At 37.2% G+C, this 18071-nt stretch overlaps 1 protein-coding gene across 2 annotated transcripts in view; it reads right to left on the bottom strand.

Annotated features, from left to right (window-relative positions):
* Positions 1-18071, bottom strand: part of LOC120343891 (chitin synthase chs-2-like) — a 57791-nt gene that overhangs the window by 34167 nt on the left and 5553 nt on the right. The window contains exons 1-2 of one of the 2 annotated variants that reach the window (XM_078112841.1): positions 4357-4411; positions 165-348 (exon numbers count right to left, since the gene is read on the bottom strand). In XM_078112841.1, coding sequence (XP_077968967.1) covers positions 165-247 — 83 coding nt within the window. In that variant the 5' untranslated portion in view covers positions 248-348; positions 4357-4411. Of the gene's footprint in view, positions 1-164; positions 349-4356; positions 4412-18071 lie in introns of those variants that run through there. The other variant, XM_078112840.1, reaches the window with a different exon arrangement.

Below are 18071 nucleotides of genomic sequence, written 5' to 3'. Positions count from 1 at the left end.
GAGTCCGAGACTGTCTGTGTTAGCCAAGTGAATACCCCTACCTATAGGTTTCAGTCCCTTTACACAACTTGATGTAAAGTAGGCGAACAAAATTAGTTACCTCCATATTGGTACACAACCTTCTGGAGCGACAACAAGAATTCTAGCAACAACAGCATACTTACTTTTTTTCGTTTTCGGGCATAAGGGCCTGATATTCTGCGTCGATGTCCCGCTGGTGACCGGCCACAGCGTTTGGCCTTTGCATCTTTTCGTCTGGATGCGGTCTCTCCTCTTCTTCCTTATGCTGGCTCTCGTCTTTTTGTTCTATTACTGTGTCGTCATAGACAGAATAATTAGGTTCTTGTTCTGTGACAAAATAAGAAAAAAGGCTGTTGTCAAAATTTGTTAAAAGCAAGGATTATTTCGCGGCATTTGTAGTAAATGGATTCTTACGCCTTTTCCTAAACCATTTTACTATTCTTGAACGATTTACTGAAAACTGACTTTTCCTGACTCTCTATCGATAATCCTTTCACCAAATCAACAAACCGCGAAAAATGAAAATGCGCGCTTGTATACCTTGGATAACTTCGACAGCGAAATAGGTCTGTAGATAAATTCTTTAAGATATTGTTAAATATCAGTGGGTGCTTTTATCTAGCCTTGTCCAGAGCAAACGGCACAAGTAAGAGTCGCATTACGTCATTATACAAAAAAATTTCCCTGAGTTCACGGGGAACCTTGAGTTTTCCAAAATATTTTTCGGCTAACAACATAAAAGTTTAAGAAAACGACAATTTCTCAAAATCATTCATTTTTATCTGAACATGTTATTTCAGAGTTTGTGTATCATGACATCACTTAAAGGCATTATTATATCAAGGTTTTGTAGTATGACGTCGTAAACGAGAAATGTTGTATTATGATACCACGTTAATGTAATATCACAGCAAGAGTTTGTAATATGACGTGGCCTTTTTGTGTATTTCTACTTGTACCCCCTAGTGGTTGCACGTAATTCAATTCCCCGAACTTGTTATCAAAAATGTTCTTGCGTAATATTCACAATTTATGATCGAATGACAAATGTTAACGACCTCCAGACTATATTGTTTGTGACAAACAATCGTCTGTTTGACGCAATAAAAGCAAACATAATAAGCCAAAGTAGAACGTGACTTACCTAACATATTGGGTTACATTATGAGCAAATAATATATGTTACTTCTCTGATGAGTCGATACAAAATTGTGTAATTACGAAAATTCAATATTGGCATCGTCAGGGGCGTAACCATGAGTGGGAGGTTCCGGGAGATTCGTGGTTCGGAACCCCACCCTTTGAAATGTAGAAAGAAAGAAAAAATCCTGTATCATACACGGCGATTTTTTCGTAGCGTTGAACGCTTATTAGACCCTCAAAAACTCGAAAATCCGCGTTTTCTGACCGCAGGCTGTTATGACCTAACTGGCCAATTAGAACTTTCAGAAAATATTCCGGCCTTATAAGGTTGTTGCGGATGAATTTAAACTTCGGTTACATATAAAATTCGAAAAACGCAAACATGTGTAATATTATAAATAGGATATAAAACTTGGAGCTCCCGAAGTATGTGCACCGAGGTGGCGCGCAACCTGAACATAGTATGTGTACCAGGTTGGGGTTCAGGTTGTGCACCATCTTGGTGCACATACTTCGAAAGCGCCTAAAACCTAATTAGTACTATATTACTATTGAGATGATTTTTAGTCGGTGATCGTTCGCGAATCCCAAACGATACTTTTGTTTTATTTTTACATCTCTCCACAATCGAACATTGCCATGCAAAAAGCTGCACTTTTTGGACCAATATTTTTGCGGTATCGACACATTTAAAAAATACATAAGCGATTTGAGTTAATTTCAAATTTGACCAAAATTTATCGAGAAATTACATTTGAATTTTTCAATCCTTTTTGTAGTGAAACCATTCGAGGAAAACTCTGCGTCATCAGATCACTTTATCATAGGAATGCACACATTGTGACATGTCACAGGCACGTGACCCTTATTTGCACTTCGTTCATCATTCATACAGCGCTTGCATTGCACGCGAAACAATACTTATCAAGGTCAACTCTTATTATTTACTTTATGATTAAGCTTATACATTTTTATGAGGTTTTTCACAAGTTTACTCTTTAGACAAGGATTATCAAACTTTTTGGGTCGTGGATCCTTATTTGTAAATTTTAGTTTTGACGGACTCCCATCGTAAGCCGTACGAATATCTGTGATTAACGAACGAGGAAGAAAAATGTTTCTTTTACAACAGTGGCCCGCGGAGTAATATAATCCGGCCAGCGACGTCTCACTGAATTATAGTAACAAAACAGCGGTTTTGACGATTATATTCTGACGTAACAGAATTTATTGTAAGACAAGTGTAGACTAAATTATATTATAATCTAACAAATATAAAATTCACAAGCACTCGTTTAATGAGCCTATAATTTAATTATAATTAGACAAATGGCAACAAAACGCAAAAAAGTTGATGCTAAGTGCAAATGGTTCGAATGAGGAAATAAATCTATATTCTATTCGAGAGATGTATCACTGCTTCATTTTTTATTATAAAAAGTACCATCCGTTCGGATTTCAACTTTCTAAAAATATGTGCGGCCCGTCAATGTCTTGCAACCTTTAATTTTGGCCCGTTATCGACAAAAGGTTGCCGACCCCTGATTTACAACAAAACAACACAAACAACATTAATATGATGGATTAGGCTTCTTTTCGCTGCACAATTTATCAATTTTCAGAGCCATTTGTGACAACCTAACTCGATGATCCGACTTTACCGGAAGTCTCGACCTATATTTATACATTAGCGATTTGAGTTAATTTCAAATTTGACCAAAATTTATCGAGAAATTACATTTGAATTTTTCAATCCTTTTTGTAGTGAAACCATTTGAGGAAAACTCTGCGTCATCTGATCACTTTATCATAGGAATGCACACATTGTGACATGTCACAGACACGTGACCTATATTTGCACTTCGTTTTATCAGTAATACCACGCTAGCATTGCACGCGAAACAATACTTATCAAGGTCAACCCTTATTATTTACTCTATGATTAAGCTTATACATTTTTATGAGGTTTTTTACAAGTTTACTCTTTAGACAAGGATTATCAAACTTTTTGGGCCGTGGATCCTTATTTGTAAATTTTAGTTTTGACGGACTCCCATCGTAAGCCGTACGAATATCTGTGATTAACGAACGAGGAAGAAAAATGTTTCATTTACAACAGTGGCCCGCGGAGTAATATAATCCGGCCCGCGACGTCTCACTGAATTATAGTAACAAAACAGGGGTTTTGACGATTATATTCTGTACATAACAGAATTTATTGTAAGACAAGTGTAGACTAAATTATATTATAATCCAACAAGTATAAAATTCACAATTACTCGTTTAATGAGCCTATAATTGATTATAATTAGACAGATGGCAATAAAGCGCAGAAAAGATGATGCTAAATGCGGCCCGTCAATGTCTTGCAACCTTTAATTTTGGCCTGTGATCGACAAAAGGTTGCCGACCCCTGATTTACAACAAAACAACACAAACAACATTAATATTATGGATTAAGATTCTTTTCGCTGCACAATTTATCAATTTTCAGAGCCATTTGTGACAACCTAACTCGCTGATCCGACTTTACCGGAAGTCTCGACCTATATTTTGTCATCATATTGGAGCGAGCTGAAAATGCGGCGTCCCAGAAGTGTGCGCAACAATATGGAGGTAACTAATTTTGTTCACCTATTTTACATCAAGTTATGTAAAGAGACTATAACCCATGGGCAGGGGTATCTTCACTTGGCTAACACAGACAGTCCCCGAACTCGTAATAGAAATAAAATAAGGAAAATCGGAATAAAATTATGGCCTAACACTAACCCGGTACACACGCTATGGGAGTACCTACCCTCAAGGTCAGCTTCTGTTATTTACTCTCTGATTGAAAGCTCATGCGTTTGTGCTCATTCTATTTTAAAGAATATTTCACATCAGTGTCCGAAGAAAGCCCTACAAGCGCATATCCGTAATATTCATATGTACCCATATACTGGGGGTCCAAAAAATTTTGCTCGATTTTATAGTAACAACAAATTTTAAATAAATTTTATTGTATGATAAATGGGGGCTCCCGAAGTATGCGAACCAAGATGGCGGACATCGGAATGTAATATGTGTACTAGGTTAGGGTTAGGCCATAATTTTAGGTATAAATACTACGGGAGGCTCTTGGCTAGTCTTCGAACTGATAATAGGACTAAAATAAGGAAAACTGGAAAAAAATTATCGCCTAACCCTAACCTGTTACCCATGTTACGTTCCGATGTCCGCCATCTTGGTTCGCATACTTCGGGAGCACCGATAAATGAGATCTACAAGCCCTATAACAACTATTGATAAACAAAGAAAAAGCAATTTTTAATTGTTATTACTATGAAAAATGGGGCAAAAATTTTTGGACATCCTGTATTATTATTACTTTGAAATATGATGAAGGGCCCTCTCAGGCCTCGCTTACCAATAACACGGAGTTTAAAAGGTGCCCGAGACAAAGATTACTCAGGACCGTATTATTCACTCTCTAAATAAAGGCTTTTACGGGAATTAATTTCACGTTCAACTGGTACACATACTATGTTCAGGTTGTGCGCCATCTTGGTGCACATATTTCCGGAGCTTCGCCTTCTGCTATAGACAAGGCTAAGGACCAAACGATATGTAAAGAGATAATATTTGATAGAAGGAACGGATTTGAATCCGGCTCGGGATTTGAATTCGATAATTTTATCTTACAATGCCAAAACAGTACACTCCAACATTTTGACTTTTAGGACGGCGCCCTTTTGTCAAAATATTACATTAATTTCACTTTTTAATTAAAACGATCGCTGAATTAATCTTTACTCTTCAATCTTGACCTTCAACCTATGTCAGGGGCGTCATGACAACGACCACAGTGCCAACGGACCATCGGTCAATAATAACCACTTTATCACGCATCTATGGACTCGGCACGTATCTCAAACACTTGAACTATATGGTGGATTAACACGGTAAACAGTGTCCTGTTAACCGTTAATATTTATGGACGAATGATCATGGATTTTGATACTTTTAGACGCCACATTGAACAATTGCTCAGTTATTGTTGCCTTCTTGTCGCTACTAAAGGACCAATCTATAAGGTGTCCATAAAGTCTCTTTACAATTTTGAATTTTGTTATGAAGCCAGTTCTTAATATATTTTAACCAGGTTTGTTGTTTTATAATCAGTAATTGTTCAAGAATTTTTACTTCATTTAATACATCTGTGAGGGACGAAACAATAAATGGTATCGATAATTTTCGTTTGCAATTTTTAAAAAATGTTAAGACTAAATGGACACCTTATATATCAAATAGTCAGTATCTAAACTACGGAGGAAGCCAATCCAACGCTACTGCAAAGTGCTCCCCACCCCCTCCCATAAAAGGTGAACACTCTCTAAAGGAGGGAAAAATTCAAAAATTCTCCCTTATTTTGGGCTACGACCCCATGTCTTGACGTGAATAAAATTGTATTTCAATATTCAAAAAGTGGAATCAACTCATTCCCATAATTCAAGGCGTGACTCAACATTACGATAAACTAGCAGACGACAATTCTAACTATCGTTTATGTCGCAACAAAGAAGAATGAGTAATTCATTATGTCAACATAATAATCAAATCGGGAATCGGAAATCAGACGAGTAATATTAAAAGTAAATATGTCTGTTGAATTATGGGAAATTCTTCAGAATTACGGAAAGCGATTCTAACTTATGGGTTTATTGAAGCGTCAATATTTAGTTGAATAAAGTTGATAAAATTGATTAAGTTAACTGGTAATAACTGGTTTAAACTCGGTTATTCTGGTCAAAGCAAGATCCCAAGCCCTCGGCTAAAGAGTACTGATAGAAGAGTTGTAAGTTTGCTCAAAGCAAGGTGTCGAGTCCTCAACTAAAAGTTGGAAAGAGTACTGATAGAAGAGTTGCAAGTTTGCTCAAATCAAGGTCACAAGTCTTTAGCTAAAAGTGAGAAGCGTGCTGATAAAAGAGTTGCAAGTTTGCTCGCAGCAAGGTCTCGAGCACTTGACAAGACGTTAAAACAGTAACGATGGAAAAGTCACGTGAGCAAACTGACGTACTGATAGCTAGCTTAAAGTTACTCACAAATGTTACACTGCTAAAACATTCTATAAAATATTTAAATAGTTGCCAACACCCTTCACTCCAGCTCTCCGGTGGTCTATAAACAAAATTCATTGCTCGCTACTCACAATGTAGCCATTAATACGTTTTAGATTTGATAATTTTAGAAAAAAAAAATCGATAAAAACCCTCAATAAATAATATTTTATGAGAATTATACGAGATTAATGTTTTTGGGCAAATATTATTACAAATTGCTCTTTGTTTTATCCGTGTTTAATTTTTTGTATCAATACTTTGTTTATTCTTAAGTGTTTACACATTCCATCTTAAAGGCTCAAACAAATATAAGCGTTTATAGGCTTCAACAAATAATACAAAAGCATGCTTATACATCTATATGACAGAGTATAAGCTTGAAAATATGGCACTCCAGAAATGTGTGCATCATTATGGAGGTAACGAGTTTTGTTCGCCAACTTTACATCAAGTTGTATAAAGGAACTGAAACCTATGGGCAGGGGGAATATTCATTTGGCTAACACAGACAGTCCCCAAACTCGTAATAGAGCTAAATTAAGGAAAATCGGAATAAATATATGGCCTAACCCTATAGACACACTACGAGAGTACCCAAAACATAGCATATACTCCGCCAGGTACATACGTATTAAAACATCGCATTCATTTTAGCATCAAAAAATCTATGTTGACAAATTTTGACTCCAAGTGTCTCTTATTATGTATTCATTGCTCGCTTGCTTGCTTGTACAAATACGCATTAAAGATGAAAATTCAAAAAGCGAAATTTCGGACATTTTGGTTTTATTTTACCGAATAAAAGCGCACATGCTTGAAACGAATAAATAAGCATGTACTACTCGCATTCATTACTAATGCATTATAACCTCTAGTAAACCACATAAGAAGTGGTAGGATTTGATTTTTTTGTCAGCCGGTTCCTTCACAAAAGTCATATTTTTCAGCTGGTTCTGTTACAAACAGAACATCGACAGTAACCAGTAACCGGTTTGCTGATCTCATAAAATTCCGTGAGACGGTTCTATAGAACCGGTGCGAACCGGCTGAATCCCACCACTACCAGCAACCCTATTTCTATATCACAAGCTGCTTGTGTCTGGCATATAAGCAAAAATAAATGAACATTGCTCTAGTATGTAAACAACGATCTCTGCTTCCAAAAGCATAAGCTCCCTTCGTCACAAAGTATCCATTTCGTGGAATACTTTAAATTTCGAGTCTCTCATAGTTTGTTAATATCAGCTTTGACAGAAGTTGGGATTGTATGAGAAAAAATCTGCGTGTTGTCAAGGGCCACACTAAACTGCTTGTCAGGTCGGGTTGTGGCCCGCGGGCCGCTTGTCGAAAACTCCTGCATAGAACATCGAAACTTGCACAATTGCAACTCCAGCCTATAAACGCTATATTAAGAACTATACTTCCCATACGCTCCCCTTCGCCACAAATCATCCAATAACTTTACAAAATATAAACGTTAAACTAATAAACAAATTTACAAACTAGGATCTCCCATGAGAACGTTTACGCATCCACACTTGCTCTTTTGTACGTTTGGAACATCCCAGAAGCTGAAAACTTATACATTGGCAACTTTAGTATATAAACTCTACAATACAAGCCACTCTTTCAAAAAGCATACGCTCTCTTCGCATCGCCTGAGCCATCAACTAAAAGTGGAAAAAGTACTGATAGAAGAGTTGCAAGTTTGCTCAAAGCAAGGTCCCGAGCCCTCAACAAAAAATTGGAGATGGTACTGACAGAAGAGTTGCAAGTTTGCTCAAAGCGAGCTCCCTAACCTTCAAATGAAAGTGGAAAGATTATTGATAGAAGACAAGTTATACAAGTTCACTAATAGTTTTTTTCGAATACCACGCTGCTGAAACTTTCTAGAACTCTTTAGATGTCTCGCGCGCTCCCTTCGCCTCAAAATACTCAGTGACTTAACTTCGAGAAAACGAACGGGTGCTAATGATGAATTTTCTGTGATGGATTTCACAAGTGCACGTTAATGAGATTGTAAAGTAAAGTTAATGATGGGGATTTCTATTAATTTATTCGCGATTGCGACTTGTGAAAACAGTCACCTCGTGATTAGAAGCCCAAGGACAACATGGTTTGTTAAATCTTCGATGTTTAGTACATTCATTTCGTACGATACCTCAGCGACCCAGTGACCCCATGACCTGTTTGTGTCCCCACCTTCTTATCATTAATAACCCTAGTATAGAAATCTCTGACCTAAGAAAATTCAATATAAGAACAACACAGGGATAAAACAAATCACAAAGCAATTCTTTAAACAAAATAACAATACTGAAATATATGAACATGAAGACCGCAATATCGTTAAAAGCGCGCTCCCGTAGTATTCGTACCAAGATGGTGCACAACCTGCTAACCCTTATCTGGTACCCATACTATGTTTAGATTGTGCGTCATCTTAGTACAAATACTACGGGAGCACCGTTAAAAGTAGATGTCGAGCCTCTGTGGCATTGCCCGTCAGTATGAATGAATGCAAGAGACTAATGCTCAAATATATGCAGCCAAAAAGCTTTCAAAGGGGGTGGTTATGGAAATTCAAATTGCCAAGACAGACCGTAACAGCTACGGAGGCCGGAAGAAATATGGTCCAAAAGCGTTTCATTCTACAAAAATTGTTATGTATGATTGAGGACATTTTACATTTCAAACGGTGGCTCCGACCCTAACCGCCACCCCTCAACTGACTTATATGAACACCATCCTATCAGCAAACTTGCTGTCAAATGTTAGAGGAATATACCGAATTTCATATGAAGATGTGCCCATTTATACATAATAAAAGACAGCAAATTTTACGGCAAAATATCGACTCCATAATTTATGTATTATTTACAAAAAAAATTTAATAAAAAAAAGGATTTTCCCACACCAACAAATATTTTGCAACACGATTCACATGTTCAATTCGTATCCAATAACTACTAAATGCGATTAACTTTACAAAATTTTGCAAAAATAGCCAACGGAAAAGGTCAGTTTGCATTCCGTGAGTGACCGATCGTAAATATGGGCGGACGTGAATAGGCTAATTGGGTCGTAATAGATAACATTGTTTGCTGTTAGAGCGCTCTGGTATGTTTATTGAAATTTTATAATTTCTTTATGCTCTCTCTCAACGTAAGGTTCTAGCCAGGGGTAGGCAAGGTCTTCGAAACTAGGGCCAGAAATTTTGCCCATCTACACTGGCGGGCCATGTAAGTGTGTCGAAAAAGTTACATTTTATGAACAATATTCACAGTGTTGCAAAAGCAGAAATAGTAAACAATGAACCTCGTTCAATCGCACTCTAAACAAATTCCTTGAGTTATTTTTTAGCTAAAACATCAAAAATTGGTTTTAGTTTGGTTGTGGCAGCATCAGGCGGGCCAGATTGAATTACCCAACGGGCCGGATTTGGCCCTCGGGCCGTAGTTTGCTCATGTGCACTCTAGACGAGAAATCTCTCCGAATGTGGCTTCACACAAGCAGGAACTTGCTTATTACTTTTCTCCTTACAAAATTCTCTAGGCAAGGAATCGCCGATATATTACGAGCCACTATGTCTTAATTTCATTTCTCACAAGGCTTCGGACCTGACATGGCCAAACTACGGCCCGTGAGATACGTCTTCTGAGAAGGCCCTGTACAGCAATACGGGTGATAAATAATACGGGCAGTAAATACAGGCTGTATAGGTCACTCGGTTACAGGTAACAATGTTTACTGTTACTGGACTTTGAAATTTCTTTCACGATTTTTGAAATTTTTTGAATTATCTATGATGTGTCTGAAATTTCACTGCGTATAAGGCTTTAGACAAGAAGCCGCCGATATATTGCGAGATACTATGTCTTAAGATTTACTCATTACAAGGCTTGTATATACGAGGCATCCAAAAATGTCGATCGATTTTATAGTAATAAGAATTAGCAATTTCTTTGTCTTTGTTTATTAATAGTTTTTATTGTGCTTGTAGTTCTTGTCATACAATAAAATTAATTCAAATTTACAATTGTTATTACTAAAAAAAATCAGTCGAAATTTATTGAACACCTTTTATATACTTACAATTTTATTCCGAAGTAGACTTTGCAAGCAGTTCTAGCAATGTAAAAAGATACTTTGTCTACAAATTTCCCCCGAAAAAGGCTCTGTATAGAATCCACTGATATCTAATGACGTATTCGATTTAGAAGTTACTAATATTTTGGAAGTACTGGAATCTTAATCGCTTGGCATTGCTTACCAACTTTTTCTCACATTGAGGGAGATGGGCGGCACGGGGAAACCACAATATGATTTTCTGACCGCTCGTAAATATGGGCGGACGTGAATTGGGTCGTTACAGATAACAATGTTTGCTGTTAGAGAGAGCTCTAGAATGTGTATTAGAATTACTCAAATATGTTCAATCTTTCATACAAAGTTTCTTACGTTCTCTCAGCATAATTTTCTCGACAAGAAACACAGGTCGGCTTTCAGGAGACTTCTTGCCCATGTTTTAACTTATAACATTCTTTGAACAAGTGACTGAATTAGAAAATGTTTTTCGGATTTTTAAATTTTTTTCAAATCATCTATAATGTTTAAAATTTCACTGCGTAGGAGGTTATGGACAAAAAGTCGTCCCACCTTTGACCTTTGAACCCATACTTTGTGATATCACAAAGCAAAGCATACAAATAAACCTCCAACGCCCAAAGCTACCACCCAAACACTAAAGAATGTATTTACTTGTTTACGAAAAAGGCGTGAGCAAACATGCTATCTCAAGTCATTTACGTGTTGTGGCTTGAGTCTTCAAACGATATTATGACGATAAGTCTTTGAATTATGATGTCAAAATTCCTTTTACAACATCAGCATTATCATGGTTTTGTATTATTACGTCATTCTGGATTATGAGAATTTCAATTATGCTGTCAAGCCGGTAAAGTAGGTTTTCAAGGGTCTTATTCTATTATTTGTTGACTACTTTGTATGGAAGAACTCCGACTTCGAAATCAGCTCTTCAAATTACGAGGTTAAACTAAATCTAAAATGGAATTTCAATCCAGTAGACAGTCGCGAGTGAAGTGAATCTATAACTAAGTACAGGGGCTTCAAAATAACATCAAAACAACAAAAATGCGCGATTTTTAGGTGCTCGAGAAGTATGTGTACCAATATAGAGGTAACTACTGATTCTGTTCGCCTATTTTATATCAAGTTGTGTAAAGGGACTGAAACCTATGGGCAGGGGTATATTCACTTGGCTAACATAGACAGTCACCGAACTCGTAATAGAACTAAAATAAGGAAAATCTGAATAAAATCATGGCTTAGCCCTAACCTGGTACACATACTACAATAGTACCCGAATCTGATCTAGCGATCCTTTCACAATACAAAACTAAACTAAAATTAGGTGAAAATTCCGATCATGAAGCTAATCACGAGAGGAGTAAATCTATAACTAAGTACAATACAGTTTAAAACAACAACAAAAAATGCGCGCTTTTTCTGCCCTCAGAATACAAAACTTCACACAAAACAAAAAACATCATTTCTAAAGCTACCCGTCCTTAGAATAACAGTATATTGCAGCACAGTGAGGGTCCGCTACACCTACTACAAAAAAACTGTAAAATGTACCCCATTTTCAGTGTTTTCAAAACTAATAATTACTCTATAACCGGCCATACAAAATACATAGATGAATCAGGTTTAAAAAGCATGGCCCTTCCATAACCTAAGCTTAGTATTAAAGCAGTAACTACAATTGGATAACCGTCAAAATTTATCATTTTACCGTTTTTTTTTAACTCCTAGTGGATGATTAACTGACAATATTTATTACCTGTGCTGTCACAATTTTATTGTGACCCAACAAATACTTTTTGTAAAATGAAGATTTATCGGAAAGTGATTACATAAAGGCGTATAAAACGGAGAAATAGTCTAAAATATATTTACAGATGCTAAGTTATAAATCCAGGTCCCGGAAACTAATATATTTGCTCAGAGCAAGTCTTGGACAAGTTGCTCTGAAATTGACAGAATTCCATGGTGTTTTGGGTCGACAAAGAATCATGATTCGTGCAAATACCAAACCTGATTCGATACGTTCTCCTTACTTTCTAGGGCGCTCCATAAGTATGTGTACTAATATGGAGGTAACAAATTTTGTTTGCCTACTTTACAACAAGTTGTGCAAAGGGACTGAAACCTATGGGCAGGGGGTATATTCACTTGGCTAACACAGAGTCCCTGAACTAGTAATAGAACTAAAAAAAAACGGATAAACTTATGGCCTAACCGTAACTGGGTACACATACTACGGGGTACCTTTTTAGAATCCAGTGGTTTTCAAAAATTTAGTATCGTAACCCCTAAATTGAATTACCAATTACCGCTTTCATAAGAGTTATATCGATATCGCTTTTTCTTTGACCAAAAAGGACAATGATACTAACACCTATTGCATCTTACGATCCGACTTTAAGATCCTAAACTTGCACTAGCTCAGCGCATTTTAGCCTATAATCTGTACGGCGAAGTATTATTATCGATAAGTATGTTGATAGGTATTTGTCTGTCTGTCTGTATGTCTGTATTTCTGTTTGTCTGTTAGATGCACGCGATATCTCACGATCTCATGTGCATTCATCATATCTCGGACCAAAAGCCTATTGATTTTGGGCGAATTATGTCGTATAATTAGCGAGTTATTAATCAATTAGTGATGGAACACAAAGTGTCACTATGGAGTAAGAGCGCTGTTTTGGGGGATCCCCTAACTTTCGATCGATAAGTCTTCGGTCTCTGACCGATATTCTTGTTATTATCTCCCTACATAGTACGGGACTAGATAACTAGTAAAAACTTTTGAATTACCCCCTAAAAATTGCCGTCTCACCCATATGGGGATAATTAACCCCAGTTTTGGACCCACTGTCCTAGACGGTACTGAGTTTGAAGTTTCAAGTCTTTTATTTATTTCGCTCTTAACAAGGCTCTGAACCAGTAAATAACTCTTTTGTCGTATGAAGAAATGATAATAATGATATTCATAAACGCCCAGTTTATCAGGGACAAGTACCCGATGCCTAGAGACCAATGTGTGAGTGGTTTAATGAGTATTTCCGTAGTATATGTACCAGGTTAGGGTTGGGCCATAATTTCATTTCGATTTTCCCTATTTTAGTTCTATTACGAGTTCGGGGACTGTCTGTGTTAGCCAAGTGAATATACCCCTACCTATACGTTTCCGTTCCTTTACACAACTTGATGTAAAATAGGCGAACAAAATTAGTTACCTCCATATTAGTACACATACTTGAGTGCCGTTCAATATTCCGAGCAACACATTGGACAAGCATTGGATTAACAAACTAATCTAATTTAAGACGACAAGGCTCTCAAGAATCCACTAATACTTCAATAGTAACATTTTTGGAAAGGAGGAAATTTCAGGGTTATTTCCATATGGTGATCGTACATTTGCACCCACGTACATTTGAACCCATGTGTATATCCGCGTGTTCAATCTATATGCGGGTGCTAAAACCCATGGGTTAGGGTTAGTATGGGTTCAAATATCCGTAAAACAAAACAAAAAAAAATTGGTGAGAAAGGTGCAATAGTATGCAGGTGCAATTTTCGTGGGTTCAATTGTACGGGAACCTTTTTATATATATAGACCAGGAGCTCACGGGCTCCAGAAGACGAAAAGTTTGAGAAGCTTTGAGCTATAATGACAAAATAATCTATATCGATGAACTAACATGCGTGGCATTGTAACTAATTAAGAATTCTGAACAAGTGATCTTGTAAGCATAGGAAGTTACAAGCCTCTGTTAGGGCCAGATATAACTTTTTGTGTTGGGTAACAACGCTTCTTCAGTTGTCCCTTCATAATTTCAATTTTTTATGAAGTCAGTTCTCAATATATCTTAACCAGGTTTATTGTATTTTAATCAGTAATTGTTTGAGGAATTTTACTTCATTTAATACATCTGTGAGGGCCAAAACAATATATGGTATCGATGAAAACCCTTCTGCATTTTGATCATTTTTTAAGACTCCATAGACACCATTTATTGTTCTACACACGTACACAATCAGAGGGGCTCCCGAAGTATGCGAACCAAGATGGCGGACATCGGAATGTAATATGTGTACTAGGTTAGGGTTAGGCCATAATTTTAGGTATAAATACTACGGGAGGCTCTTGGCTAGTCTTCGAACTGATGATAGGACTAAAATAAGGAAAATTGGAAAAAAATTATCGCCTAACCCTAACCTGTTACCCATGTTACGTTCCGATGTCCGCCATCTTGGTTCGCATACTTCGGGAGAACCCAATCAGAATTAAAATAGACCTATTTTTGTGCAAAGTTCCGGGCAACTAGTGAAATGTGGAAGCCACTGAAACTACGTTAAATTATGGCGGTGTAGTACGCTCACACACGAAACAGGAGGGAGAGTTGCCAAAGAAGTTTTGTGAAATAATCCATAGAACTCCTGAAATGGTATAATGACAGAATAAACGAAAGCAAAATTACCAGATAAATCTTCAAACTCTGTTAGGAGAATTTGCTTCCCCAAGTCGACTTTGCAATTTAGCGGTTTTTAGGTGTTATATAATAAGCGGTTATAACGAGAAACTTTTCCCGCTTCCGGGTGCAAAGGTCAACATTGGGTCAACATTCGAATTTTGAAATATTTTGTGACGTCAATCTAAAGTTTACTTAATTGAACAATCACGCGGCGCGTGGGGAGTTCGGAACTATTTACTCTGTAGAGATAAAAGATAAAAATACCGGAATAAACCAATATTGTTGCGTCATAACGGTGCATCGAGCGGGGAGTTCGTCAAGTTTGATCATGATTTTGTCACGCGCTCGGAGCGTGATCTATGAGGGGGTTTCCATCCGTCCACTGTCAGTCTTTCTTCCTGTCCAGGGATTTTACGAAAGGAAATGTTGTCGAGATAGACCATATGTGCTGGCGCAGGGTGGTCCGAACCCAGGCCCGCGGGCCACATGTGGCCCGCCTCTTGGCCCGCGTCGCATTGGCGGGAGAATAAAAAAACGCCTTTGGTGTTGTTTCGTCATAAAAATAATATTTTTGCAAGTTTTAGTGGGTTATTTGCATGTTTTAGCTTGATAAATGACAAATAATGAAAAGCGTTTGTTTTGTATTGCACTGTTTTACCTATTCTTCAATATGAAAATATTAGTGTGGCCCGCGAGGCCGACAACCTTGAACCACCCTGTTGGTCTAGCGCATTGGTTCTCAACACGCGGGCCATGGCCCACTGCTGGGCAACAAAAAGATTTGAGGGAGGCCACAGAATTATTGATGGGTTGATTGATGATGCTGTTTTCGCTACTGAATGATAATTTTTTAATTATTAAAGTAAAAGTGGCCATTTTCGTAGAAAGATTTGGGTGCTCCCGAAGTATGCGAACCAAGATGACGGACATCGGAACGTAACATGGGTAACAGGTTAGGGTTAGGCGATAATATTTTTCCAATTTTCGTTATTTTAGTCCTATCATCAGTTCGAAGACTAGCCAAGAGCCTCCCGTAGTATTTATACCTAAAATTATGGCCTAACCCTAACCTAGTACACGTATTACATTCCGCTGTCCGCCATCTTGGTTCGCATACTTCGGGAGCCCCAAGATTTGGATTTTTTTTGTATTTTATCCCTCGCAATAAAAATTCAATCAGCCACGAGATTTTTTGTGCAACGAAAATGGCAGGCTTGTCCATGGGACATATTTTTCTGTCCCATTTCCATTCCATGGGATTCTTATTGGAATAAAATTCAATAAAAATTGTTAAATTTAGGTTTAGCGTCTACCAAAAACGAAGAGACATGCAAAACAATAAAATTTACAGACGTCGTCAACTTTATATTCACAACTATTATACACGTGTCTATCAGCCCCGTCACGAAGTATATTGTTAAGGCTGAATATATTTTGCTCCTCTTAACTAACAAGAGAGCTATGCTCAAGTATATGGACACAAAATTCATAACGAAAGTTTTCCAATCTTTTGCCCAAAACTCATAGCGTGTTCGGCGCCATCTACGAAAATTGAAATGTACAATACAGAAACTACTTTTTTTACATTTCAAAAAAAAAAAATGACCCGATCCTCTTTACTTTTGTGCTCGCTACTATCGGCGGTACATCTATCTAACGACTGTTATTGAACTTCGTCATTGTCACTGTAACTCTCACTACTTCACAAAAAACTTTACATGTGTACGGTCTGCTTGCTTCTTCACTCCTGTAATTCGCTTGCAAGAATAACCCATGCCATATTTATAACGAAATCTTGGAATGTGACATCTGGTTATTTTCAACAATTAGACAACTATCATTACGGGGTTTTTCCGTGAATATACGCTTTGAAGTACGCTCTAGACCTGACATGGGCATACTACAACCCGCGGGCCAGATTTGGCCTGTTGGGTAATTCAATCTGGCCTGCCTGATGCTGACACAACCAAACTAAAACCAAAGTTTGATGTTTCAACTATAAAAGAACTCAAGTTATTTGTCGAGATTGCGATTAAATTGAGTTTTGGTACGAGGCTTGATGTTTTCCGCTTTTGCTCATTGGGAATATTGTTCATATAATGTTATTTTTTACATCACACTTACATGGCCCACAAGTCTAGACAGGCAAAAATTTTTGGCCCTGGTCCCCCCCTCCCCCCCCCCCACTTTAGCCAGTGTTGTATCTGAGTAAAATGTCGGCGAAACCTAAAAATGCGCCTACTTTATAGTTGTTCGACAATTTATAATGACTAATATTGCATTGACATACTTGTACGTTATTATTTAGCTAAAATACGCGTTTCAATTTTTTCCAATTTTTTGGAACATTTTACGATTCATTTTTTTTTTTCACCCATTTTGGAGCGGCAATGTGAAAACATACAAAAACTAACTACAATCTTGCTACACTGAATACAACTCGGAATTGCCGACATACACCTTTTCTTAACTGCATTTTAAACAAAATATAAAAAGTACAAATCCGCGTCTGGAACAAGCGTCTACATACCCACACGGTACCTAGCTGGATGATTTCTCTTTAACGGCGATAGTGCCATTACTTTAAATAATATGAATGTCATTGGTATTTAAACTATTAACTTTTTATATTTTTTATTGCAAGGTCTTAAAATAAAACTTTTATGGCTATTCATACATTTCGAATGTAGTTCGCGCGAATTGTTTAATTTCCATTGTCACGCCATAAAAGTTTATTCCGTCATCAGAAACTAGTTTCGTTTTTGTGTTTGATCCCAAACACGGGGATAATTATATTAAATTAAATTTTTAAGGTTCACATCTACACCCTGAACAAGTCTCTGTCTGAGCGGCTATTTTTATATTAATATATAATCTTTTGTTCACGATGGTTAAATATTCTGCATAGCCCCAATGAAGGCTTTGTACAAAGATCCCAAATCCAACCACAAACATCACAACGCCTGATAGACTATTAACACTTCGAAATGCAGATACACAATAAAAAACTCCTTTAATAGGATTCCCTTTGAAGAGGGCTATGTAGAGATAAATTTTTAGTATTATTTTTTTCTCCAATGTGACTAATTCAGTGGTTCCCAAACCGCGTCCCGCGGGCCAATTAAAACGAGTTAATATGGCCCGCCGAACTTAAGTGAATTAGTTTGATACTTTATGTTTTGTATTTTTAAGTTATAGATACCACCAATTCTTACGTCATTTTCGCAGTTTAAGCAGG

The sequence above is a fragment of the Styela clava genome, chromosome 5 (genome assembly GCF_964204865.1).
Source record: "Styela clava chromosome 5, kaStyClav1.hap1.2, whole genome shotgun sequence".
In the NCBI taxonomy this organism is placed as follows: Eukaryota; Metazoa; Chordata; class Ascidiacea; order Stolidobranchia; family Styelidae; genus Styela; species Styela clava.
Note: the sequence above shows the minus strand (reverse complement) of the source record. Positions and strands in the feature narration are given on the sequence as shown.